Consider the following 25,816-nt stretch of genomic DNA (forward strand, 5'->3'; position numbering starts at 1 on the left):
ATTAAAATTTGAATTGCTACTATAGCTATACCTTTTATAACATTTATCAGAAAGTTACAATAAGAGATACAGTATACCTTTTAAAAGTTAACAAGCTTTAACATGAAGCATTTATGCTATTTGCTTGAATATTATTTGGACAATGTGTTTGCTTTCCAGTTCAGTTTAGAAGGTACTATTTGTGACCGACTTCCAGGCTTTCCTTGGACAGTTTACATCCAAAAATCATCTCCTTACTAGGATTTAGTTTTGTAACAGTTCTAAGTAAAATTTGGTCAACCTCTTTCCCAGACAGGGCTTTGTCGAGCCGCGTGCCAAGCTCTGCAGCCTGTAAGTTGGATCCAGCTCATCCAGATAGTCTCTCTCACATGACTTAGGTCAAGGTTAGGTAACAAACCATCTGCTTAAGCAAGTCAGCATAACATGGTTTGCAACATTAACTAAACAAGCTATTTCAGGCAAGATACACCAGCTCACAGGCAAACACACCCCCCTGCTTTAATTTCCCTTGAAAAGTACAGAAAACCCTCCCTGTACATGAAAATGGGAGCTAGAAACAAGCCTGTCAGAATTGCCAGTCTGTATTGGTTTTGAAAAATCCCCATATGCATGAATTATCTGAAACACTAAACTGTTCACAAAGGCACAAAAAGGCAAAATAAAACCTTTCTCTGCCGAATTCTTTATGAATTTCTAGTCATCATGTATTCCTAAGAACCAAATACTAATTTATTACAAAAAATAGCAAAATTAACATATTTTAATTTTATAATTAACAAACCTTAATTTATACAAACAATAGATTTTATTTCCTCTCCAACTGAAATGTATTTGTTATCCTTAATAACACTCAGGTTAAATTAGTAACAGCTGAGTTACAAAACAAGAAAGCAACAGAAAGCAACCTTCTATTATGATTTTTTTTTTTTGCATGTGACCATCAAATATGCTCATCAAGGAACAACTGGATTGCAATTTATTTTAAATATTCATAACATTACACCAGCATATAATCACAGCGCATATTTAAAAATAGAAAAAGTAGACACTAAATTTCTGTGGAGTGAATTCAAAAGTTTTATCGTGAAAAACTATATTCTGTATATTCTATATTCTAAATCTCTCAGTGTGTAGGACTCAAAGATAAAAATATATGCACAGAACATCTCAGTAGCTCCACAAAATAAGGAAGTCACATAATTAAGTAGAGAGATCGTAAACCAGCTGTACTTAAATACAAAGCTATGATACTTTTTTAATTGGAGAACTGAGGATCAGTCCAGTAAGAAATAGTTTATTAAGTATTTTAAGGTGACTCTCACTAGAACAGTTCTTAACTTTAATTTAAATGCTGCAAACTGACAAGAACAAAAATGAAAGATTTTTAACGTTACTTGTGAATGAAAAATAAAATTTAGAAAAAAGCATTTTCATGGAGATAGAGTTTAATCTTATGAAAAAAATAGACAAACAGAAGCACTGCAAAGTATTAGCAGATAAATGAGTTAGGATAATGCACAATGTTAAAAAAACAAGAAAAAACCAAACAATGAACACATTTTTGTGTAGGGGGGCAAGTTTAAAATGAGACCACTCCTTTCATGAAGGGCACAAGGTACATAAAATCTCCTTCATTTCTGTTGAGTTCTCTTTTAAGGAATTAAATTAATGTACTTTTATATACAGAAGGATTTTTGTGAAAAATGGATTGCTAAAATGAGTTTATGGAATCCAATTTATACATCTAAACCAGAAAAAATAAATGAGGAGACAGGAATTATATATCAAAACAGACAAACTTAAAAAGTAGCAGTAGCAAACTTAAGGTGAAATATTGCAGCAGCAGGTTTACGCATATTCTCTGAATTATGTCACAACCAAGGTTACAGAAATAAGATAACATTTGCAATCTTACATAACATTTTTGAGAAGCTAAAATCTCAGATATAATATACATGTATATAACAATTTTTTAAATTCACTTATTTACAAATTTTATATAGGGCCTGACTCTTTATACAACTGTATTTGCATAAACTTCAGTTGTACAGAGTCCTACCAAAGTGAAGCAAAGGAATGATCACATAAATAAAGCTTTGCATTACTTAGGCTTTCCCAAATCAGGTTTATGAATTGAAGTTACAGAATATATATATTTGCCTTTTAATATTGTTTTTTTACATACAAAAAATTCGCTTAAGGAAAATAATTATTTAAATGTTAAAATGTATGTAGAGTTTGACAGCAGAAAAATCTAAGTACTGCCATATGATTAGATCCTGGAATTAACTGCATTTTTTACATTACATTACATGTATTTAAAGCAATAAAGCAAGAAACGTTTGCATTCACAGTGCTGGATATTTCACTAATACATAAAAATTTCCTGTCTTTTCATAATATTTGTACGACACAGAGGGCATTCATTAAGTGCTTCAGCACATTCCTTACAGGCAACTAGGTGACCACAGGGAATGAGGGCGACTGATATGTCTTTAGCCATACAGATTTTACAAAGCTTTTCTTCCTGCAAGCGTCTTAACTTCTCTTCAGTACTGAGATCTAAGGAAAATAAACACATAAGAAGAAGTTAACATACTTACTACCATTGAATCTCTTTTTTTTTTTTTTCTTTACACAGAAGGACAAGGTTTTCTTCATATGATTTAAAGGTCACACCTTTAAACAGGAAAAAAAAAATTACAAGAGATAGGAAACCAAGCTGCAGCATGGAATCCTCTTTTCTTTTTTTCCCCTCTCATCACATTACATCTCCTAGGCCAATGCAAGCAGGGAATTTATTTGCAAGAGCTTGCAATATCTACAGAATTTAGGATATGCGTATTTCAATCAGGAACCATTCTTTTCACAGACTTCCACAACTTTCCCAAAACTTGTACAGAAGATGAAAGAAAGGCTCGTTGATGCTGGTTAAGTAATTTGGATTTTTTTTTTTTTTCAGAGAGTTTCCTCAATTAAAAGAATGAGGATGTGATTTCCTTCCCTACCTCCATTTTCAAAGCGCCCATACTTCAAAAGCTTAAAAATTTGTAATACAGAATCAATTTTGCATTGTACGTGAGCTCTTTGTTATTCCAGTATGCCCCATTTGAAAATGCAAACTTCAAAAGCCTTCCCCTGCCACCTGGGGAAAGATCCATACAGCCAAGCACAAAAATAATGTCCATCTTCATTGCATTTCTTTTTCCGCCATGATGTCCGTTAAAAATCTTATTAAAATAGTGGGCTGGTAAGATCTCTGCCTATCACGCCAACCAGAAGGTCTTTTTCCTCCCTATGAATTCACTCATACACTTGTCTTCAACTACAAGTCTCCCAAGTTAGAAATCTTCGTTTTGGTCTATTTGCAGAGTGTACCACAATGGCTTTCTGAGCATAACTTGCATGTCCCAGCATAGCTGGAACACAAATAATTGAAAAGAAACACCATCTAGAAGTACACTTTTTCTTATTGGCCAAGAAGGAAAATAAAATAATCCCCTACAAAGATTTTTTCATTTTGAATATACTGAATATTTGACAGTATGTTGCTGTGTCTATTTCATTTTGCTACCACAGTCACCACATCTACAGTTATTCTTGCTTTTATTTTTAAATATCATTGTCACAATAATTTTTGTTTTTTAGTTCGCATGTATAACCTTTCCCAGAAGCACGCTGGACTATTATTTCAATATTATACACTTCTGAGGTGTTAATACTACTTATTTTACGGATGATATTTATAAACACTGCTACGCTTAAGTATTTTAACACCCTCTTTGTTCAGCTTTTTTTTTATGTCCAAAAATAAATCTCTTGAATTTTAAGTTACAATACTGTAACTTCACTTTAGGTAAGACTTGGATCAGAGGGCAGAATAAACAGATAACAATAAGGTATATTTCACAGACTAAAGAGCTGATATGAAAGTACACACAGAGGTTTTGTAATTGAATAAGCTCATCTTGCTCAACTGGGATTTCATTTGGTCCTTCTTCCCTTGTATTTTCTTTCTGAGCACTTATTAAGTCTGCTACCAGATCCTCAACAGATGTGTGACTTTCTCCAGACATCTGCAATCTCTTTTCCATGGTGTTCCTAATCTCAGACAAATTGAAACCCATGTCTATGGCACCTTGTACCAAAGGATTCTGTAAGAGATCATCTAAAACAAGAAATTAAAAAAAACAAAACAAAAAAACAATTTAACAAGGATGAATCTGATTATCGGACAGTATTCACTACAGTACTCTAAGACACCTTTGCAAATATCTAGCCAAAGGAACCATATTTCCAATTTGAGAATTTTGCTAATTGTAACAACTGCATTGTCAAAACACCCAAACCCGCAGATCTGAGATGTCTTCCATCCTAGATTTCTTAGTCTCCCTTCATCTACTTACAATATAGAAATCCTCCCAGATCATAGAATCATAGAATGGTTTGGGTTGGAAGGGACCTTAAAGATCATCTAGTTCCAACCCCCCTGCCATGGGCAGGGACACCTTCCACCAGACCAGGTTGCTCAAAGCCCCATCCAACCTGGCCTTGAACACTCCCAGGGATGGGGCATCCACAACCTCTCTGGGCAACCTGTTCCAGTGCCTCACTGCCCGCACAGGGAAGAATTTCTTCCTTATACCTAATCTACATCTACCCTCTTTCAGTTTGAAACCATTACCCCTCGTGCTATCACTACACTCCCAGTCAAAGAGTCCGTCCCCATCTTTCCTGTCGGCCCCCTTTAAGTACTGGAAGGTCGCTATAAGGTCTCCCCGGAGCCTTCTCTTCTCCAGGCTGAACGACCTCATTTTTTTTGCTATTCAAATCAACTACTTCAACTTCTTAAATAAAATGTCTTATAGAATTAACATCACAAATTCCGTAACTGAATGTTAACTGAAATTCATCCAAAATTCCAAGACGCAATAGATAGGTAAGTATTTGGTAACACTACATTAATTTTAATTCAGTTCAGGGAAGAAAAAAAATAATCATGCATATGTTGAGAGAAACCAATAAATAATTTGAATCTACAAAACCAAAACACAGCGCAATCAGCAAGCAAGTAAGCCTATCCACGATAAGACACGACACTACTTTGGTAAACCATTTTTCAGTCTGTTGGACCTCCCCCTTCCCCTTTTCAATGTAATTTTTTTTAATAGATTTGTTAGCAGTGTGTCTTATTTCCAGTTCTTCTATTACATGTAAATGACTAATTTCTTCTTTACTTAGTAAGACTGTTCAAAGAGCAAAATTTTTAACCCAATTTTCAGTCTCATAAATGAGCAGTGTGTGAGAGGTTTCTAAAACAGGTTTTGTGTAACCACTTTTATTAGCAACAGCTATCATTCCCTGGGATGAAGCTGCTTGACTGTCTTCCTACTACCCCTTTAACTATCTTGTCTTTTTATTGCTTGGTATTTGTGAAAAACATTGCAGGAATGTGTAATACTGGAACACATAACAAGCTATTTAAGCTTTCTCGGCTTCCTAGTCCTTGCCATTTAACAGACCAACTCTTTCTGCCTCATGAAAAGCAACAATGATTGTTTCAGTTCAGTATTCTTTAACATTCATCCCACAGCACTACTAATTCAATACTTGATGCATACTTACTAGCTGCAAAAATAAGACTGCATCCTATACGTACTTCTTCCATGGTTTACAATCTTTACTTTACAATATTTATCCAACCATGATTAGATTTCCCCTAAGAGAAATAAAATTCATTCCACAGTTCTTTAGAAGCAATGAAGCAATGGAAGAGTATCATCCAACGATTCGCCTGTCATGCTTTATTTAAAAATGTAATAGGGTTATTTTTAAAATTAACCATTTCCTTTACTATACATGCAAATACGGATATTCCAAAATAGGGGGAGTTGTTTGTTTGGGATTTATTTCTTTAAACAGATACCTTTAGGAAGTACCGTCCCTTCAGCAGCTTCTGTCTAAAAGTGAAATATAAACAGACAAAATTACAGTTCTGGAGGAGGTAGAAGGAAACCTATACAGTTACAAGACAGAAAATAGCTATTTGATCTCAGTTTTTTATTGACTAAAGCTATTAAATCTACTCTGAACAATTGCAAAGGGATCGGTGTTTTGTTATGTCTTTCATATTGTTTTAAATGTTCATTTTAACCCATCTTTGCTATAATCATATGTACATGATTCTTAGTCTATCAAAGAATTCTAAAATAACATGTTTTACTTTTTAGTGACTGCATACAAGTTTAACAATGCTCTACCAACAAGAAAAGAAAAATGATCTACTACGGTTGAATAAGAAAATTATTCATTGTAGACCTTAGGTTCCTAGGCCATTAAAAAACCCAGGACTTGTTCAGTACTAAATATACAACATATACAAGGTAGCCTACCTGTGACCCATAACCCAGCTAAGGAGAAATGTGAGATCTATAAACCTTGAATGACAGAACCAAAATATACTTTGATGTCTTTCACTTTCTGCCAATGAAAGAAGCAGCAGGAGGACTAAATGACATGCATATAATTAGAACAGTAACTTCATATGAAAACTATGTTAAGACTGTTTTCTATTTTAACAAGATTATATTTGATTAATAAGCAAGACACTTACTGTTGAATCCCTATATCCATCTCTTAAGTGAACATTATTTATAAATTCTAGCCCCTTTTCCTTTCTCACAAATCTGCACCTATAAATGAAAATATTTAGTTATAATAAAACCCCATAAGCAGCAAACAAAAATTGACTACATAACTTTGAAAAGCTTCAATACATTTCCTACATCATATAAAATGCTTGCTTTTGAAATCTCTAAATATTTAGTCAACATCAGTAATGTCATTTAAACATTTCTAAAAACATCTTAATCACTTCACAGTACTTACCTTTTTCACATTTTTGGTGAAACAGAAACCTAAGACTTGTTGGCCATGACAGCTGATGCCACAGGTTTATAAAAGTAAAGACTCCAATGAAAAACAAACATTATGTTAAAATGTTGGTTCTTTTAGTCGTTTGCAATCAAAGAAAAGCAGTCACTGGTCAGACAAGTGCCTTACGTGCTTACTTTCACTATTTTCCAACCAGTCCCAGCTACTGGGCAGAGCTCTTCCCTACCAGAAGATTTAGGAATGCAGTAACTCCTCGACAATAACTCCTCCTCCTTCTCTAGCTTCAGCAGTTACTTCACCTTCATGGTGTCCTGTTCATGGGCACAGACAGCATGCTGTGAGACTGAGACACTGCCACTGAAGTTGATGTGCAAACAAAAACTCCATATAAGACAGTTAGTGATCTGAGAGGTAGTAATCAAATCTGACATAATTTAAGCAACCTAAAACAAAATCAAACCCATACAAGGAGTGAAATGTAGCAAGAAAATGTGTCTTAACCATTCACCGCACCAAGCCAAAAACTTGGAATGGCATTTCTTTCAAGTGGCAGAGACTAATAATTAAAAGCTGCCTGTACCACTATTGAAAAAAGGATCAGCTAATACATAAATACTACCTTCCAGCTTCCAGAGACCCTTTCACCACAGAAGACAAATTTGGCAGCTAACACATAAAAGACATTGATTTTATCAATGTTATACAAGTAACTAAGTCTTTGTACTTGGACAGCTTTTATGCACCTGTAAGAAATGATGAGTCATATACTATTCCTCCTTTCCTCAAGACAGATTTTAGACAAAATTGGCAATCTTTCTAAAAACTACTTCTGGGTCTGGAATCCCCAATCCTTTAAAATTACACAGAAGTCTGTTTTGAATTCAGTATCACTACTGACTTCTTCAGGTTTGTTTGCACCATGACAGAAGTATAGTCATTTTGTATCCTGATGTAAGTTACAAACTTTGGCATGTATGAAGCTATTAAAATAACAATTAGAATGCAGTGCTTGGATAACAAGTCAAAAAAATAATCAGATACGTATTCACAAAACTTAACGATTCTGCTAGCTGAGACATCAGTTAAGTCCAGACACAGAAAACGTCTCTTCCCTTTAATAATTCCTACAAACAAGCTGACATACAAACACCACTGACTTCAAAGTGAAGTTATTCAGAAGGTAAAACTTCAGGGCAACCTTTCAGACTGATCATCTCTAATGAGTTAGTTGTGCCCTCAGCCTCTTGAGATTTAGTTCTCTTTCCCACCCACTGCAGAAGAACTCCCTCCTACCTCTCAAAGAAGACATTAGGTTAATGTCCTCTTTTGAGGCCTCCAATATAACATTAAAGCATGTATGTATAATCATCAACATAATAGCAGGACTACAGAAGGCAGAACAGATGGAACAACAAAAATAAGGACCCCATGCAAAAAATTCCTTAAAATCTTTTCTACTTATTGAAAAGGAAAAACATAAACCATGGAAGATTAACTGATATTCCTCTGGGGCCTACGTGACAAAAATAAAGGAAAAGGAAGTGGAGGAGGGCAAGTAAAAAAAATTAAGTTTTTAATTTTTAATCTAAATTAATATTAATCTAAAGTAATATTAACCTAAATGATGTTAAGCCACAGTCAACCTTCTGAAACCTTTTTTAGTATGCTCTGTCATTAAAACATAATATACTGTAAATAAGACTCAGACATGCAACAAGAAAACAGTAAGAAATACCTTACCCAGGAAACCATTTGGCATGTTGATCCCATGGGTCTTCATTTTCCTTCCATTCTTGCAATCCTCCACCACAGTGGAAACAAACCACATGATCACCATTACCTGAGGAAACATACAAGAATAAAGTTACATACTTCTAGTAGGCATAACAGTAAGTTTTCAACTAAAATGTTACATTATTAAGAAAAAATATTTATTTTATTGATTAGCAATTGTAACTAAAAAGAACTCCATTTTCAAGGACAACATAGTATATATGATTTGAAACAAATCTTCATGAGAGACTTGAGCTTAGAAAATACAAAAAAGTCACATGAAATATTCCTGAATTTTATTTTAGCAAGTAATTATAGAGATAAAAAGCAAAAGCTAAAAATAATCTATTATCAAATAGCTCCATCCACTGGTAAACAAGCCGTGAAGTAGTCTACCACAAAGAATTAAGGATGTTTACCTGCCTTTTTGGTCCTCCATTTCACCATTAAGATTAATGGGCTCTATAGTGCAGTAGCATAAATGACTGAGGAGATGTTATGAGAAACTGCATTCTCTCTGTTCTAGCGCTATGCCTACTGGAATCAAAGACTGCACCAGAAACTGCTTAGATACTCTGTTTATTGAAATGAGAGGAGGTATTTTTCCTACAGAGCTAAATCATTCTCAGGCCACAGGAAACAGTTTTCACAGAAGTAACTTGAACAGCCATCGGGTCTGATAAGCTGGTGCCAATTTAGTGCACCTCCACAATACAGATCTCATTTGTCTGTGAGAAGCTAGGTTTTAGGAACCCAAGAAGAAATCAATAAATTGGGTACAAATGTTGCCCATGTATCACCCATACAAGAACATATCAAAGGTTTTATTTATGGCCACAAGTAAAACAAATGTAATCAGATTAAAAAGTTCTTCCAAGAGCTACTAAGATAGCAACCAATTAAGATGAGAGTAAGAAATTATCCCAGATAATCCCCTTTTCTTCGTAACCTTATAAGAACAACACTTTCCACTCATACAGCATCTCTCAGTGAAGAATTTCAAAGAGCGTGAACGGGACTGGACAATTCAATCTAATTGGGAAACCAATGCACAAAGACATTGGAGTTTTATCCAAGTCATACACTACATGTCTACCAGTAAAAGCTGTTCCACTGGAGTCATTGCCTTCATAAAGCTCTTACAGTAGGTAGTAATGGCATTTGCCATTTGCTACTTTCGTGTGTCTGAATGCTATTTAGTGTTAACTAAAAAAAAATGGCACAGAACCTGGATTGTCTTGTTCATAGGCTTCTGTACGGGCCACAGGCCCACTCCTTAGACCTAAGGTAGATAGCAGAAGGACAGCACTTCATTTTTTAAAAAATATTAACTTCAATAATTGTCATTGTGCAAGACGTATTATGAGGGTTTTAGCAGGCAAGGAAAACACACTTTAATGTTTTACTGCTAAAAACGAATTTATGACCAAGTTTATACTTCGCTATTAAAAATACTGGATATAATGTATATCATTTTACACAAGAACTATGAAAAGTAGTTTCCAGAGTAAAGAAATTCTGGCAAATCATTCCATATTAGAATAAAAAAAAAATGCTTATTTTTTCATAACAAGACACTTAAATAAAATTTCCTTGTAAAAGCTATCAGTCATTTTAAGATCTGGCTTACCTATGCTATAGAAATAAAATTTCCTTGTAAAAGCTATCAGTCATTTTAAGATCTGGCTTACCTATGCTATAGAAACCAGCTTCAGCAAGCTGCTCTTTGTCAACAGGATATATCCAAGTTAAAAATGTTTGTAAACGTCTTCCATATTTTGCCATAGATGGATTCCTTGGATGCTGTGCACTGTTCAAACCACTGCTCCCAAGCTCAGCAGGAATAGATTCACTTGCAACATTTCCAACATCCCGGCCCAGGACAAAAAAGCATTTGGGAAAATGCCTCTTGTGTTCTGACCAAGCTCTGTCACTGGGTTCCCACTTTTTCAATTTTCCACCACAACAAAAACATGCCACTTGATCATCAACACCTGTATAATAGAATCCAGCATTAGCTAATTCCTTTGGTGTCAACTGGCTATTGAGGGGCCAGCTGTGAAAAGACTTTAATCTTGTCTCTTCACTGCACATAGCAGGGTTTTTAGGATACAAAGTATCTGACATATCCACAACCTGCCTAGTTCTCAGGAGGTAATCTGCCTCAACATCAGATGTGCCATCCAGAGTACATGGGAGGGCTGAATTGCTGGAACCGTTTTCAGTTCTATGCTGGTAGTTCTGAGCGAGAGGATGTATGTTATTTTCCAGACAAGTAGATTCAGTAATAAATTTACAATTTGGGGAAAGCTTTTTGTGTGTCTCAACTGCAGAATCCCCAGGCGCCCATCCTTCAATAGTTGTATGGCAACTGAAGCACTTCACTTTGTCACCTTCTCCAGTATAAATAAAGCCAGCTTGTGCTAGTGCTGATGTCGAAACCGGACAGCTAAGTGGAAATTCAGCAAAAGTTCCTAGTCGATAGTGTTCCTGTGCCCATTCCTGGTCACGGTCAGTGTCTGGAGTGGCACAAGCTTCCGAGATGTTATCTGGGACATTACACGTCATCTCTTCATAAGTAGGGCTCTCCTTTCAGATTTTCTAAACAAAGAATAAATGTTTTAATTTCACAGACAGAAGAACAGATCATACCCATATGCAAGCCTGGAAACTGGCTAGATTAAACGAGCCATCCTTTATGTATTAAAATAATACCTCTTCCTCTTCCCTCCCATCTCACCCTTGCCTGCCTCCCCTGCCACGCAGAAGCAAACACCAGAACATTAAAAACAAAATAAAAACACAATCCGTAAAGAAAGGCAGGAGGATCATGACATTTTATAGGCCAATAAAAATTTACCTGGAAAACACACAGGTTTATACTTTTACAGCTTTAAAAGCAGGTTCTACTTATTAACAAATAAGCATTGCAAGAATGAAATAAACAAAATATTTAACAAAAGCTCTGGGCAAAACCCTGTCAAAAGGCTTCCGAACCTGAAATACGAAGATATTGAATTTAAAATACTGATCTAAGCCAGACCACATTTGCAAGATTTTACAGCCCAGTTCTGAAACACAACTATCTTTATTTTTCCCCATACGAAGCCCATGACCACCATGCCCATTATAGATGGGCATCAACTGGTAAAACCATCATCAAAAAGAAACAAGCCTTTGGACTTGTGTTATATTGTAAAGACATACATCTCAGTTTTCCTTTTAGCCAAGTATCTCGTGAAATAAACTATCAGATGTTTCACTGGGGCATTTCACCAAAGTGCTGTGCTCTGCTTTTAAGGTCAGCGTCTTGGACTACCCAGCACTAGCATTCACACCCAGCAAACTGCTTCCACTTTCCCACACCCTGCCTATGCTCTCTATCAAGAATTCCTGTGCCTCTGCCATCACCTCAGCTTTTCCTCCCTGAAGGAGTGTCATTCTCCTTACCACCTGTCCCACATTCCTATTCCTGCCTACACTTTTCCAGGGTGAGTACCGACTGCTAGTCCTGCCGTGCGCCCTCCTGCACCAGAAGGCTGCTAAAAGCACTCAGACAAGCCCCTTCTTTCACAGGGATGAAAAAAAAGCAACTTGGCTCCTGCAGGTCCTGTGCAAGAACCACAAACTGACGCAGTCATCACCTTCATCCCAAGATGGATGAAGTCAGAGCACAGTAAAAATTCATCTCTTGTCCTGACAAGTGCGGTGATATTATTGACTTACAAAGTCTTCGGTAAACACAGGCTACTGCTGATACACATCTCAAACTTACTCCTTTATTAAGTGGTAAATAAAATTATTATGAGACTGCCCAAATGGACTTCCTAGGACAAAGCAATAATAATTCAGCAATCAGCAAAAAGAAATGCATATAAGGAAGAACAGAATATGTATTTATTTGAACAGGTGTCCTTCTCCATCCTGAAATGTATCTCTTTCCAGTCCTCACCTTTGTAAGGTAGGCCATCAGGTAAAAATTCAGTTTCCTCAACATGCTCCTTCCTCAACACCTGCATTAATACTGATTATACTTTCTGTAAGGTCAATGCAGATGTTACAATTATAATAATTGCTTATATAATACCAGATTTAGCTTCTACAGGAAGGACAAAACCCTTTTTAAAGTTCAGAAGGGGGAGGGGAAAATTAAAATGACTACGCATTGCAGGATCGCTGCTTCCTTTGCCTAGATGACAAAGATAATTCACCTATAAGCAGGTTGAGAAAATATGACGTTAGAGACCCCGCATGCTTGCTTCATGTAATCATGGATACAAGACTACTTCTGAACACCAGCTTTAATTCCTTCTGTAAGTCAGTTCGTGACTAATGTAATGACACTAGAAATTATACTGTGGTTTTCTGTTTTAGCTTAGCAAATTCAAAAATAGCTTCTGAATAAATTACATTGACTGACCTACAAATATGACCCATATGCTTGTTTTGACTTTGAAGGGAAAAAAAAAAAAATCAGTAATTACATGTAGTAATATGAAAGCTGTCACAATACATGTATTTTTTACTATACATGTGTATATTGAAAACAATCAATTTTTATAGCAAAAGTTTAAAAGTTCATGTTTATTTCTTTTTAAAATCTTATTTTAAATCCTCTAGGACTGTTTCTGTAGAGATCTCAAGTGACCTTATGGGTCTATCACCATTACTACTACACTGCATTCATAAAATAATCTGTACTACTCAAATACCATTAGCTGCATAGTAATTTTCTTATCTGCATGCCTAAAAGACTTTCTACAAGGTGGCAAACAAAGCCTACCTCACATCCTCTAGAGACTCCTTTTCAAAATGTCTGTTGAAAAACTAAAACAAATGCATATGCTTTCAATGTATGATTAGCAGTATATCTTAATTTCTATTTTACTTATATACAAATGAGTTCAGAAAGAGCAAAAAACCAACTCATCCTATTTAAATTTTTACATACTAACTTTTTTTTGTTTATATTTACTTTAAAATCAGAATAGAGCTTCTACATCCGTCTTTGATCTGTTGCATACAAAGTTACTGTGGCAAATCAGAGGCGATCTACTCAGCCATTCTCTGTAACTTGACCTCCCTGTCCTTAGTGAAATCTGGGGTAGAGACAGACCAAGGTTCAAGCCCGACATTATCTCAAGAATTTACTGGTGACACAAAGATCACCCTTGGTTTGTGCTTTTTTGTTCCTTATGCCATATGGGGTGACCACATATTACAACGATCACTATGATAGAGACAGAATTAATTATGCTCCCACTTCCCATAAACTACCTACATGTTCTGTTTTAAGCACCACTTAACTGCTCTGTTATCAGAACTCATCGTAAAATCTGCCATTCTTAAAAAGAAGTCTGATATAGCAGTCTTGTATGCATAAAGAATAAAAAATAGATTAATATATACCAGGTGCATATATAAATATATAAACTTCATTATAACATGAATGCACTGTTTACAGTAAGGCATTCTTTTTCATAAGCTAAAGAAGGTATTTTACCAAAGCAATTTGAATAAATATTGTATCTTAACTAAGGCCCAGATTCTGCAGTGCCCTCTGACAGGGACGATCTTCAAATCATACTTACGCTGCATGAGCAAGCCTGCATCTTGCAGTACTTTTCTGGATTCTTTCACTAAAACTCTCCCCCTCCAACATCAGAAAATTTAAGAAACATCGTAACTTTTTTTTTTTTTTTTTAGTATATAAGCTGAAAATCCTGAAAATTTTTATTTCATGCAATTGGCAAACATCTACTTTTTAGATAATTTCATTCCAAAGACCCCACTTCTTTTAAAGTAGGCTTCATTTTCAGTGTGCCTATAAACATACAATATTTAATTGTGCATTTTCTCTTCTTCTTCCCAAATAACTTTTCACCTTTAAAAATACAGGCTGCAGAACTCAAAATATCATATAGGTCGTACATCTCATACATGACAGACCTTCCTAATGGAAATAACAGCATGAGTTCTAAACTATTACTTAAATCAGTTTGTACTAGTTTTACTCCACTCACTCTGTCGATCCTCTTGGTGTGTCCTGGAAAGATGTGTGCGTGTTTTAATGACACTAAGGAACTGAGAAGGAAACACCTGAGCAAAGACACAAAGAGGGAAGGAAGAGGATCAAAGACCAAACTGAAATATTAGAGATCAGGATGGAGATGATATTCAATTAACCAAGATGTTCTTTTTCAGTTTTATTGATTACTTTTAATTAACTGTGAATGCTAGGCAAAAATAAACTAACAGAACTACCTAAAATTCAGTATCTGTACCACCCTCAACTGCGATGGAAACTACAGGACAATGCCTTTCAGCCAGATACAACGGTGGTATCTGAAGCAGAAAAAAAATATCTCTATGTACTGTACTGGAAGTTCTAACAATTGAGGGAAAATATAACTGGAAATAAGCATTAGGATAAAACTAAAAATACCTATACATAATGCATTAATCACTCACAACATTGAGATGAGCGGCTTTATTCTTTCAAGCATATTTTTCTACAACGCTACAAATACTTCGATACTCCTCCTGTTAACACGGTGAGTAAAAAAAATTATGTCCTCAACATGGCAATAATAAAAATATCTGCCACATTTGGATTCTCTGGAGGTAAGCAATCTATCTCAATCCTCACAATGAAAACAGCGTGAAAAGCACATACCAAAAGAGCAGAGAGTACTGACAGAAGGTCCAATCACCACAGATCAATTCTTTAATATGAAGTAACTGTTTCAAATTATATCAACCACATTACTTAATCTTGATCTTTTGGAGGAGAAAGATTCAATGATCCTTCTAGAAGCCTCTCAAAACCACGTCTAAATACTGCAGTGACAGAAGCAGGACAAATCCCTCACAGGTATGTGCTAGCTTTAACAACGCTCCATCCACATTATGAAGCCCTTTCCTTACGACAGCCCCTCTAAACATAGTTGGTTTACATTTCAGTATAATTTTATCTGAGAGAAAAAGACATTAACATATTTATTAGGCATTGAGGCAAACTCTTCGCCTATGTAAGTACTGCTTTAAATACAAGATTAGTCCTACTTTAAATGCAATACCAAGTTTAATTATTTCTATTTCAAGCAACTGTTAAAAGCAACTGTTCAAAGTGTAAAATTAAAACTAGCTTAGGAGTAGTATTTCTACACAGGTATTTTAAGTTGACTTACTCCAACTAATTGGAGTAATGCTGCTACTGAACAATACCTTGCACCATAACAGCACTCAGACAAACATTAACTGCAGAAGAAAAATAACTGAAGGTAAAATTTTGAATTGTTTATGGCAAAGAAACACAAATTCATAAAAAGCAGCCAACTAAGACATGCACACAAGACTTTACAATACATACCAGCAGCAAACCCGAGTTCAGAGAGTATACTTTATGTATACGGAAGTTAATTAAGCCTTTCTGCACAGATTTAATTAATCACATATGAATTAAAAGTAGAATGTCCAGAAATGTTAAAGTTCATCTTCACTTACAAAACCGAGATTTTTTTTTAATTATTATTGAAGCATTATGTATTTTCTTATATATGCAGTGAGTAAACAAAGCCTATTTTAGCCTGAAAGAATGCCAGAAGCTGAGCCAAGTTTAATCCTGCTTTTAAACATCTGAAGGTATTTGTCACAAGACACCTCCCACTCTCAAGCTGAAGTACCAATTTATATAGTCTATTGATTATGTTTCAGAAGGAAAAATAAAGACAAGAATTTATAGCAAAAATGTTAACTTACTCAAAATGCAAAATTGTACTGTGGTTTTGCAAGACAAACATGTTCAACTCAGCTTTAAAAATAATAAGAGGTATGATTTTATGCAAAAATATGACATCATCGCATTACCTAGATCTGAAATGCTTCAAAGAAAAAGTATAGAACCCACTCTTCTCTTTCAAGTATATTTTATTAGACATGATTATTTCCATCCTTAATCCTAAAACAGACTGGCATTATAAGGAGTTATTTTTAATTCTTCCACATGACAAGCACGGCAGTAATGTCCAAGTCAGAAACCTACTTGCACAGCCTCATGTTCCTGACCAAAGGGTACATAAACATGGAGCTTCTATTGCTTGACATGCTGACTATGAGAGCAATGTTAGTGTTTATTGTTGACTGAATTTTGAAATGTGAGAGTAGTGCACCAAGTAAATATCAAACAGAACATACTGTACCAGCTGACACACAGATTATGCATATGTCACTTCACTGAATTTCACTTTGTGCCTGCTCAGCTGCAATTAGATCAAGGAAGGGGCATGCTGCTAACTGAAATCATACTTATAAAGATTAAAACCACAAGAAACACAGGATTTATTTAAACAGTGTTTACAAATCTTAGCATATTTACATTTTATTATCAATAGCCATTTTTAAAAAAAATTCTGCTTAGAGATTTTTTTTCTTTATTTTATCAAGAGGGTATGTATCTACACAACACCTTTTGATTCAGTGCCAAAGCTTACATAAATCAGCTCAGCTTCATTTGTCTGTTTTTCAAACAGGTCCTACTTAGCTTCCCATCAGGGTTTATCATCATAGGAAGTCAGTCAGCTGCTCAAGGTTATAGTAGGCTATTAGATCCTAATTCTTGACACTAGTCACAAAGACTTTTACACTCTCTCCATCTTACAAATAAATATAACCAGGCCAATAGAAACATACCATTTTGAGAATGATTTTCATATTCATTTCTTCTTCACGAAGAAGTCATATGGGTATGGAATAGAGCAATAAAGAAGAAGAATGGATTCATGGCAGTGCTCTCAGTAGATAAGAATGGGACAAATTTGCATCTGCCAAGGGCAGAGGAAAAAAAAAATTGGTTTTGTGAACTTGCAAGATAAATGTCTTCAGACAAACTTTAGCTGTATGTATGGGAAGGAAGGAGTAAATACCAGCCGCTATAGAAAAAACTGGCATGCTGTAGCCTAAGTACACAGTCCTACAGAGATGTCAGAAGTCAAACATAAGACACAATCAATCAGAGCCATTAATGAATGTATAAATCATCATTATCCAAAGTGACCAAGGAAGAGGAAAGACTACAGGTCTGGAGAAAATAATTTTAGCTCTACCACACCTTGCTAAGTGTTTAGTACAAAGTGAAGTGTGAAAGAGATGTTGGCATTTTTAATTTGGACACAGGAAAATCTATCTCAAGCAAAGGTTTAGTTCTGACAGCTGCTGCCACTAAAATGAATTGCCTACAGATGATAGTACCTAAAAATAAGGGGCGGGGGTGGACACCAACCCCCCCAAAACACCAGAAAAAACCCCAAACCAATAAAAAAAAAATCCTACCAAACCTCAAGCATACTGAGAAAGAGATGGAAAGAGAGACTAAAGGTAAAAGTAGACATCAGGAGAGCCAACACCAAGAGCACAAGACTTCAAATAACCCCCCACCAAAACAAAACAAAACTATAACAAAGGAAGGAGCAGTCCTGACAGTCTCAAGTTTCTCTGGCTGTTCCAGTAAGATGAATGTTTCATTCATTGCATAAGCAGAAATACAATGAAATATTTTTCATGAAAGGCACTGTACTCCTGTAAATCATACAGAAATCCGTGTATGATTTAGCTATCAATTTTTAATTACGAGGTTGCATGAATTCTACCATCTAAACTTACTGAGATACTGTAAGTAGTCTTTCAGGCAAATTATAGGGAAAGAATAATTTTTACATTTCTGGTTCCCCCCCCCCCCCCAATTTGGAAAATCAGCCTATTCGTTTTTCCATCCTGTTTCCCTATCTCCTACCAGTATCTTCATTTGCTACATTATTCTACTATTGCCCCCTCTTATAAAAGGATTCTTACACAACTCACTGTGAAAATACATTTCTAATTCAGTACAACACTACCACATGGGAGGGGGAATCAATTTTTTTATTATATTTTTATATTCTACACTTTTATATTATATACTTACATTTTAGTCATACAATTCAAGTGATATAAAATCTATGTTTTATATAATTTTTATGTTTTTACTTTAGAACATTTACTTCATTAACTGCTGTATTATTAACAGGAATTTGATTTAGCTTCAAGTTCTTTCCCAAGAAATTGCGACTAAACTTGCAGAACTCTTCCCTCTAATAAAAAACAGCTTGGAAGTTGTATTAAATATAATTTGAAGCATACTTCCATCCATGAAAGTCTACCAATACATTTTGGGGGCTATGCAAGCTATGCAGTTCCTACCTGCCTAAAAGTAGAAATGACAAGTTACTTTTGTCAACTATGAAGCAGATGAGCAGAAAGAAAGTTTAAATCTGTGATTATAAAGTGTATCACTATAGAAATGTAACCCCTAGAAGTTGAGCTACTGCTCTTTTTGTAAGAAACAAAAAAATACCCAGTCATTGAGGGTATATTAAGTAGAATAGTAAAGAATGCCTAGCAAAACCTGCAGTGCCCCGGGATGCATCTCCTTTCCTGAGTAGGAGCTGTGCTCCAGCTTTTAGTATTGCATCCTTTTACAAATCCTTTAAACTTAGAAGAGAAGGCTCCAGGGAGACCTTACAGCAGCCTTCCAGTACCTAAAGGGGGCCTACAAGAAAGCCGGAGAGGGATTTCTTACAAGGGCATATAGCGATAGGACAAGAGGTAATGGCTTTAAACTGAAAGAGGGTAGATGTATGTAGATATATGTACATCTTTAAATGATATTTAGACTAGATGTAAGGAAGAAGTTCTTTACTGTGAGGGTGGTGAGGCACTGGAACAGGTTGCCCAGAGAGGTTGTGGATGCCCCATCCCTGGGAGTGTTCAAGGCCAGGTTGGATGGGGCTTTGAGCAACCTGGTCTGGTGGAAGGTGTCCCTGTCCATGGCAGGGGGGTTGGAACTAGGTGGTCTTTAAGGTCCCTTCCAATCCAAACCATTCTGTGATTCTATAATTGAAGAAAAAGATGAAAAAACAGGGCATCTTTCCTCAAAGAGACATAATGATATGGAATTTTAGCTACAGAAACATGATTAATGCCACAGCAAAACTGCTGAATCTTCTGGATTCTAAAGAGAAGTTGTAAAACCACACAAGTACAGAGAGCCTGACACCTCCTGCCTCGCCCACTGGCAAGGGTGTTCACTTCCACCCAGCTAATACTCCCGATAATGCTAGTGCCACTTAGTTCATTGTTCACATTCATTTAACTGCAGCCTAATGCAGAAGCAGCATCGTGATACTTTCCGGTATTACTAGCGTGAATGTTTTGCCATTAAAGAATGACGTGAATTTATACGTATATTTTTACATACATACATACACATATATGTACTTATACACACGCACAACTCAGCATCTTGTAAACTTGGAAACCTGTCTTGAAATATCCCCTATTTTTTAATTTCAAGTCTGTCAGGAAATTGGGATGACTTGGGGATTAATTCTAATTATAATATTGTACCAAAAGTGAAATGTGAAAGTTGCACCTGTTGAAAACACTCCGCTTGCCTTTCTATTTAATAAGAAACTCTACGAAACATAGAAGGGGAAGGACAACGAACTGCAAGATATGTGTGGCTTCATTTTACATTTTATATGATAGGAGTGACATTCAATTCAAGCTTTGTGGCATGCCTTCTTCAGTCTTAACATACTTTCAACCTTCACACAGAGCTACTTTTTTTCATGTTCAGAAATCTTGCTATTTCTGGAGCCTGACTTTCAATCGTCATGTTCAGAATATTTTGGATTAGAACTCCGCAAGACAGACCATGTGCTATGAAAAATAAAAAGCAGCAAAGGACTGTATGCTGTTAACTTCTGAAACAAAAAAATGCAAACTTACAATATTTTTTCCCTAAGAAATTAGTATCCAATCAGCCAAGTTTAGTAATAATCAAAGCAGATACTGGTCTCATCTCTATTTTCTACCAACCTTTAGAACAAATTCCAAAATTTACACTCCTGTTGGTAGAAAACACAAAGGTTAAAAATTTTCCTTTTCACATAACCTTCAGCACAGTTTACGAAGGCACAACTCCAAAACTATGATTAAAAAAAAATTTTAAAAAATCTATCCTTTGCCCAAGAAATCTAAATTAAAATATATTCTAAAGGTGAAAGAGTCTGAGGTCAGGGAAAAGTCTGAAATTCAGATGTTTTACTGAAACTAGCAAGGGGCATAAGATTGGGGAAACTCCAGAATATCCAAAGAGGGCAAAAGAAAATCCTGGCATTAAAAACTAGACGACAGCAAAAAGGAGAAAGACTGTAACAGCAGACGGAATAAGATCCAATGATCCAGCCTTCTCTTCTCTCTTCTAGGAAATTCTGCATCTGATTATAAATTGGATTTTCTGAAACTCTTCAGCTCCCTGCAGTTGTCTCACCCACCCTGGGAGGACAGCAACAGACGTAGAAGCACTATCACAGGTACACAGAGGCCTGAAATTAAATCCATCTTCATACTTCAGAAAACCAAGATACAAACACATGTTTTCTTACTGTTCTGATAACAAATGCAAGTCTGCCTCATATCAGTGGGAGCGGTCAAAAAAACCCTACAACCAGCCAACCACCCTCATCAGAATTCTTTCACTTTTGCTGCTGGTTACAAAGGGCAAGGTCAGAGGAGGTACAGAACAATCATGAATTTGTTCCTTTGTGCTTCTTGGCCAACGCTGTAGGTGCCAAATTTTCTACGGAAAGTAGTTGGGTGTTCTTTAAAGAGCCTCAAAGAAAACTGCAAAGCAGTCAAGTAGATAGCAAAATGAAGCACTTAAGAAGATGAAAAAAATCCAAATAAAAGCTTAATCAACAAATCCATCACATGAAAACCTGCTTTCTTAGAGACAATACTTCACTGTTGTCTTCTGTGTTATGTGGTGATTTATTTCACGATAAAGAAAGAGTAGATTAAATTAACATATCTCCTACTGCTCTTTGGTAAGGTATTAGATTTTTTTAAAAGTATTTGACAAAAAAGTGATTTCCCCGCCCCCCCCAGCTGGTTGCTTTTCCTTCCAAATTGGTCTACCATAAGATCCTGCAGTTTCTAATTGTTTATTTAAGAGACAAAAATCTTTCCGCTTAGCTATACGAAGTACTAAAATGCAATGTAAGGTTGTAGCAATGAAGGGATATTGAAAGTAGTTCTGCAAAAATATCTAAAAGCGGTTTCAAGAATAGATTTATACTTTTTAGCAGAGGCAGATTAATAACAGTTAAAAAGGACAGAAACTACTAAAAGCAGTTCTTACAACCATTTATAGGGCTTCTATCAGGAAGACAGGAGCATCAGAGAGACAGTAGTGCAGAAACAGAAATACACTAACTGTTAAAGAGAAATATACCAGCATAAATACATAGCCATTGTGCAAAAGAGAACTGCTTGAACCGAAGTTTGAATTACAGCCGGAAAAAAAGTGCACCCAGTGAACTTCTTCCTGCAGAATTAATAGCTACTGAATTCTTACCATAGAAAACCTGAACAAAACTGCATTTTTATTAACAAGAGGCAGAAAGGGCATTCTAGAAAAAAAAGGAAAAAAAAAAAAAAGAAAATATTTTAAATTAAATTTAATTTAATTTTAAATTAAAATTTAAAAAGAAAATTAAAAAAAAGAAAAAAGAAAGAGCGGGCAAGGGGAGACAATATTCAAATATGTCAAAAGAACCAAAGACGACCACAAAAGTGCATATTAGCATAGCACATTTTTGTTTTACTTATGTAAAGAGAACACAACATTAAACGTTCTTTTCGGAGGAAAGTCGCTCGTGGACCTTCGAGCTGGCAGCCGGGGCGCGGATCGCAGACCCGCCCGGAGGGGGGCTGCCGGCTCCGGGACTGGGGTCAGGGTGACCCGGCGGGGCAGGCCCGGCCCGGCCCGGCCCGGCCCGGCAGCTCACGGCGGAGGGGGCGCGCCCCGTCCCCACGGCAACGCCTCCCACGGCTGGCGACCACCCCCGCCGCCGCCTGCGAGAGGCCGGGGCAGCGGCGTCCCCACCGCCCTCGGGACCCCCGGCACCATCTGCGTGAGGGGCGGGAGGGCCCCGGGCAGCGCGGAGGGACCGAGACCCCTGCCCCGCGCGGGGAGCCCCGCCGAGCTGCCCGGGGGCAGCGACAGCCGCCGGAGCGGGCAGCCGGGGAGCCCGTCCCGCCCTCTGCCCCGGGGTAGCGAGCGCCACGGCCACGGCCGCGCCCGCCTGACAACTCACCGCGCCGCGTCCCCCACCTTGCCGGCACCGGCTCCGGGAACCGCTCAACCCCTACCGCACGCCGAGAAGATGGCGGCTCCCGGCAGCCTCTCCGGCCCCGCTCCGCGGCGCGGAGCCGAGAGGGGAGCGGCTCCCCCTGGCGGGCTGGGGTGGCGCGGCAGGCCGGCGCCCGCCGGCGGAGGGCGGCACGCAGTGGCGGCAGCCGGGAAGCGCAGAGCGGCAGCGCCCGCCGCGGGCCCTCCTCGCTGCCGCCGCCTCAGCCCCGCTCCTCAGCCGCCTCAGACTCCTCAGCCCCGCTCCTCAGCCGCCTCAGTCCCGCTCCTCAGCCGCCTCAGCCGCCTCAGTCCCGCGCCTCAGCCCCGCGCCTGAGCTCCTTCTGCTTCGTCCCCTCAGCGCCTCAGCTCTCACCGCGCCCCTGGTCCGCACCAGCCCAGCCGGCCCGGAGGTTTCCTCTCCTCCCTCAGGATCTCCAACAGCCCCTTCATTTCACACCATCTTCTCCAGATGGTTTCTGGTCTGGACCACACTAATCCCAGCGCTCTCCTTTCTCTCACCCCTTGTCCCTGCAATTACGGCTTGTTATTGTTGTCCCAAGAGCGGGGTTCGATACCCGGTGTGCAATAAGCCAATCTTACACACAGAGCCAAGATCTTTATTTATTTTAGGTTTGCGCAAAGATGGGTGCTAGGTGATAATTCCACAAAGCTAGCGTGCCACATCAAAGAACTACAATGTATTTATTCTGTTACATGATTCGTAAAAACTTGCCTAAATTTATGTTCATTGGTTGGGTTGGCAGTCACCACCTCATCTACTATCGGTTAGTTATATTTAAATTAGCCTCGCTTGCTATGTAAATTAGCAAGCATGCTCCTTGCAGGTGCGTGGGGGCAAGTCTTTCCAGTCTTGAATTGAGCCGGTGGTCGGGATCTCCCCCTGCCGCCTTCACCTTTCATACCTTTACCCGGTTCACGCTGCTTTGGCAGTCATCCGGCCTTCGGCGCCTTCTGGAGCGGGACGTTTCCTTTTTATCAGTCTTTAGTTCCTCCTTCAAGGATATAGTCCTTAGCAAAGCATGTATTGTTTAGACAAAGTAACCAGGCCTACATGGTGAAACTATTGAGTAAGGGTCCTCCTTAGAGGACAATGCATCATGTTTAACCCTAAATCGAGCAGTATCACCACCGTCAGGCCGTAACTCAAACACAGGACTCCATTATGCCTTAAATCTGTTAAAGACAGGGCAGTGCAATGGGGAGGGGAGCTCTGGGACAGCGGCAGCCAGCACGGCCCTGCGAAGTCTCATGGATGCTGTCGCCGGCCAACTGACAAGATCGATACTAATAAAGTTACAAGTTTGACCTAAATAGGGTGTGGTTCTTAAGAACCACCTTGGCTGAAAGACTGCATGACAGTGCAGTTATTTATTCTGAAATTTATAGACTTCACTGAACTGGCTGCGTAAGGGAATTGAGAAATCATCTACCAGACGCTGATCTTCTAAGTACTCACAGAAGACATGAGATGCCTACTGGCAATACTTCTCAGTACAGCTTGGGCTGTATTATAATTGTTTCTTAATCTTTGCTCATAAATCATAGGGATATTAAAGCAAAGCAGGTAGTGCTACTTATTAGTAAGTTTGCCAGAGAATGGCCTTTTTTTTTCTCCACATCTGAAGATTTATGTTCTCACTAGCTATTATAAATTTCATGTATTTGGACTAGAATTTTCCAAATCAGTCAGAAACCTCAGGCTATTTTCTTTGGTAGTTGTAGGCAAAATCACCTAATCATTTGAAAGACTAAGATGGTTGTTGTGCAACATTAAAATATTCCATTAACCTTTTTCTTTTTTATTAGAAGCTCAGGTGCTCTCATGATTGATCCAACACATTTTAATGGAGCCAAGATACTTGGCTTTATGTAGGGGACCTGACTCCTGCTATCCTCAAGAAGTGTCAGCTACTTGGAGTAACGTTCTCAAACTTCGTTGGTTTTCCCATTAAGCATATGATCAGGAGCGACCTACTTTTTTCAAATCATGCATCTCCAAAGGCTTGTGGCAGATAGTTCAGGACAGTTTCAGGAGAAGCAGTCTAATTATACAATGTGCCAGAATGTTTGCAGATTCCAGGGCTTAGACTGAAAGCCCTTTTGGATAAGGATTGTTTCTTACTTTATGTTGTCCAGCATCTACTAAGATCCCAATTTGATTCAAAGCTTCTAGTTATTACAAGTAACTATAGTAACTTCCATTACTGTAAGTAATGAAATAGTAACAAACTCCCTTTGGTCAATTAGAAAAAAATCATAATGAATATTCAGTAATCAACAACAATACTGAATAACTAGGGATGCAAGTCCACATACTACTTGCTCTTTGTTCAAAAAAGAATGACCCATAACCTAAAACCTTACATTTACTGATGCAGCCTAATGATGATGCTGAGCCTATAGGAAATAAACAAAAGATTTCCCTGAACTAAAGGAAAAATAGTTCAAGAAGTCTGAGACTTTTGAAATACTTTGAGACTAACGAAAAACTATCAGAAAAGATATTACTACAGATAGGTTCTTGTTAATATTGCTCTTAAAGAAAACAACAATTTGACTGCAATGCTATAAACCTTTTGTAATTTCATACTGCAAAAATGTGATTATGCCCATGATTAACTTTAGGCAAACAATTAGTTTACAATCTAACTTAAGTCCTGTAGTTCTAATACTTATACTTGTTGTTGTGCAAAAATAAATATATATATATATGTATATATATTTTACAGTGGCTCTTAAAAGTAATCATATCCTTAGACTTGTTTCCATACTCCTGGCATCTGGTGAGGTTACTATGGCCCTCACTCCTTCATGAAAATAAATAAGTTTTCCAGTCCCTGACTGGTCATGTGTGGTCCAATTTCTCGGGGTATACGTATAGAGTAAAAGCAAGAA

The 25,816-nt window shown here is 37.5% G+C and overlaps 1 protein-coding gene across 11 annotated transcripts; it reads right to left on the minus strand.

Annotated features, from left to right (window-relative positions):
• Positions 1 to 786: 786 nt before the first annotated feature.
• On the minus strand, positions 787 to 22,971 carry XIAP (X-linked inhibitor of apoptosis). 11 transcript variants are annotated; one of them, XM_052813649.1, is made up of 9 exons: positions 22,866 to 22,953; positions 14,691 to 14,766; positions 13,451 to 13,483; positions 10,359 to 11,268; positions 8,635 to 8,734; positions 6,614 to 6,692; positions 5,927 to 5,960; positions 3,941 to 4,168; positions 787 to 2,562 (listed from the first exon to the last, which is right to left on the minus strand). In XM_052813649.1, exons 4-9 carry the CDS (start codon positions 11,233 to 11,235, stop codon positions 2,369 to 2,371), a joined length of 1,512 nt encoding a protein of 503 aa, XP_052669609.1. In that variant the 5' UTR covers positions 11,236 to 11,268; positions 13,451 to 13,483; positions 14,691 to 14,766; positions 22,866 to 22,953; the 3' UTR covers positions 787 to 2,368. The 11 variants fall into 11 exon arrangements, with proteins under 11 accessions (XP_052669609.1, XP_052669604.1, XP_052669610.1 ...); XM_052813644.1 differs by lacking the exon at positions 22,866 to 22,953 and adding an exon at positions 16,040 to 16,254; XM_052813650.1 differs by lacking the exon at positions 22,866 to 22,953 and adding an exon at positions 15,344 to 15,481.
• Between the last annotated feature and the right edge of the window lie 2,845 nt (positions 22,972 to 25,816).

The sequence above is a fragment of the Harpia harpyja genome, chromosome 18, assembly GCF_026419915.1.
Source record: "Harpia harpyja isolate bHarHar1 chromosome 18, bHarHar1 primary haplotype, whole genome shotgun sequence".
In the NCBI taxonomy this organism is placed as follows: Eukaryota; Metazoa; Chordata; class Aves; order Accipitriformes; family Accipitridae; genus Harpia; species Harpia harpyja.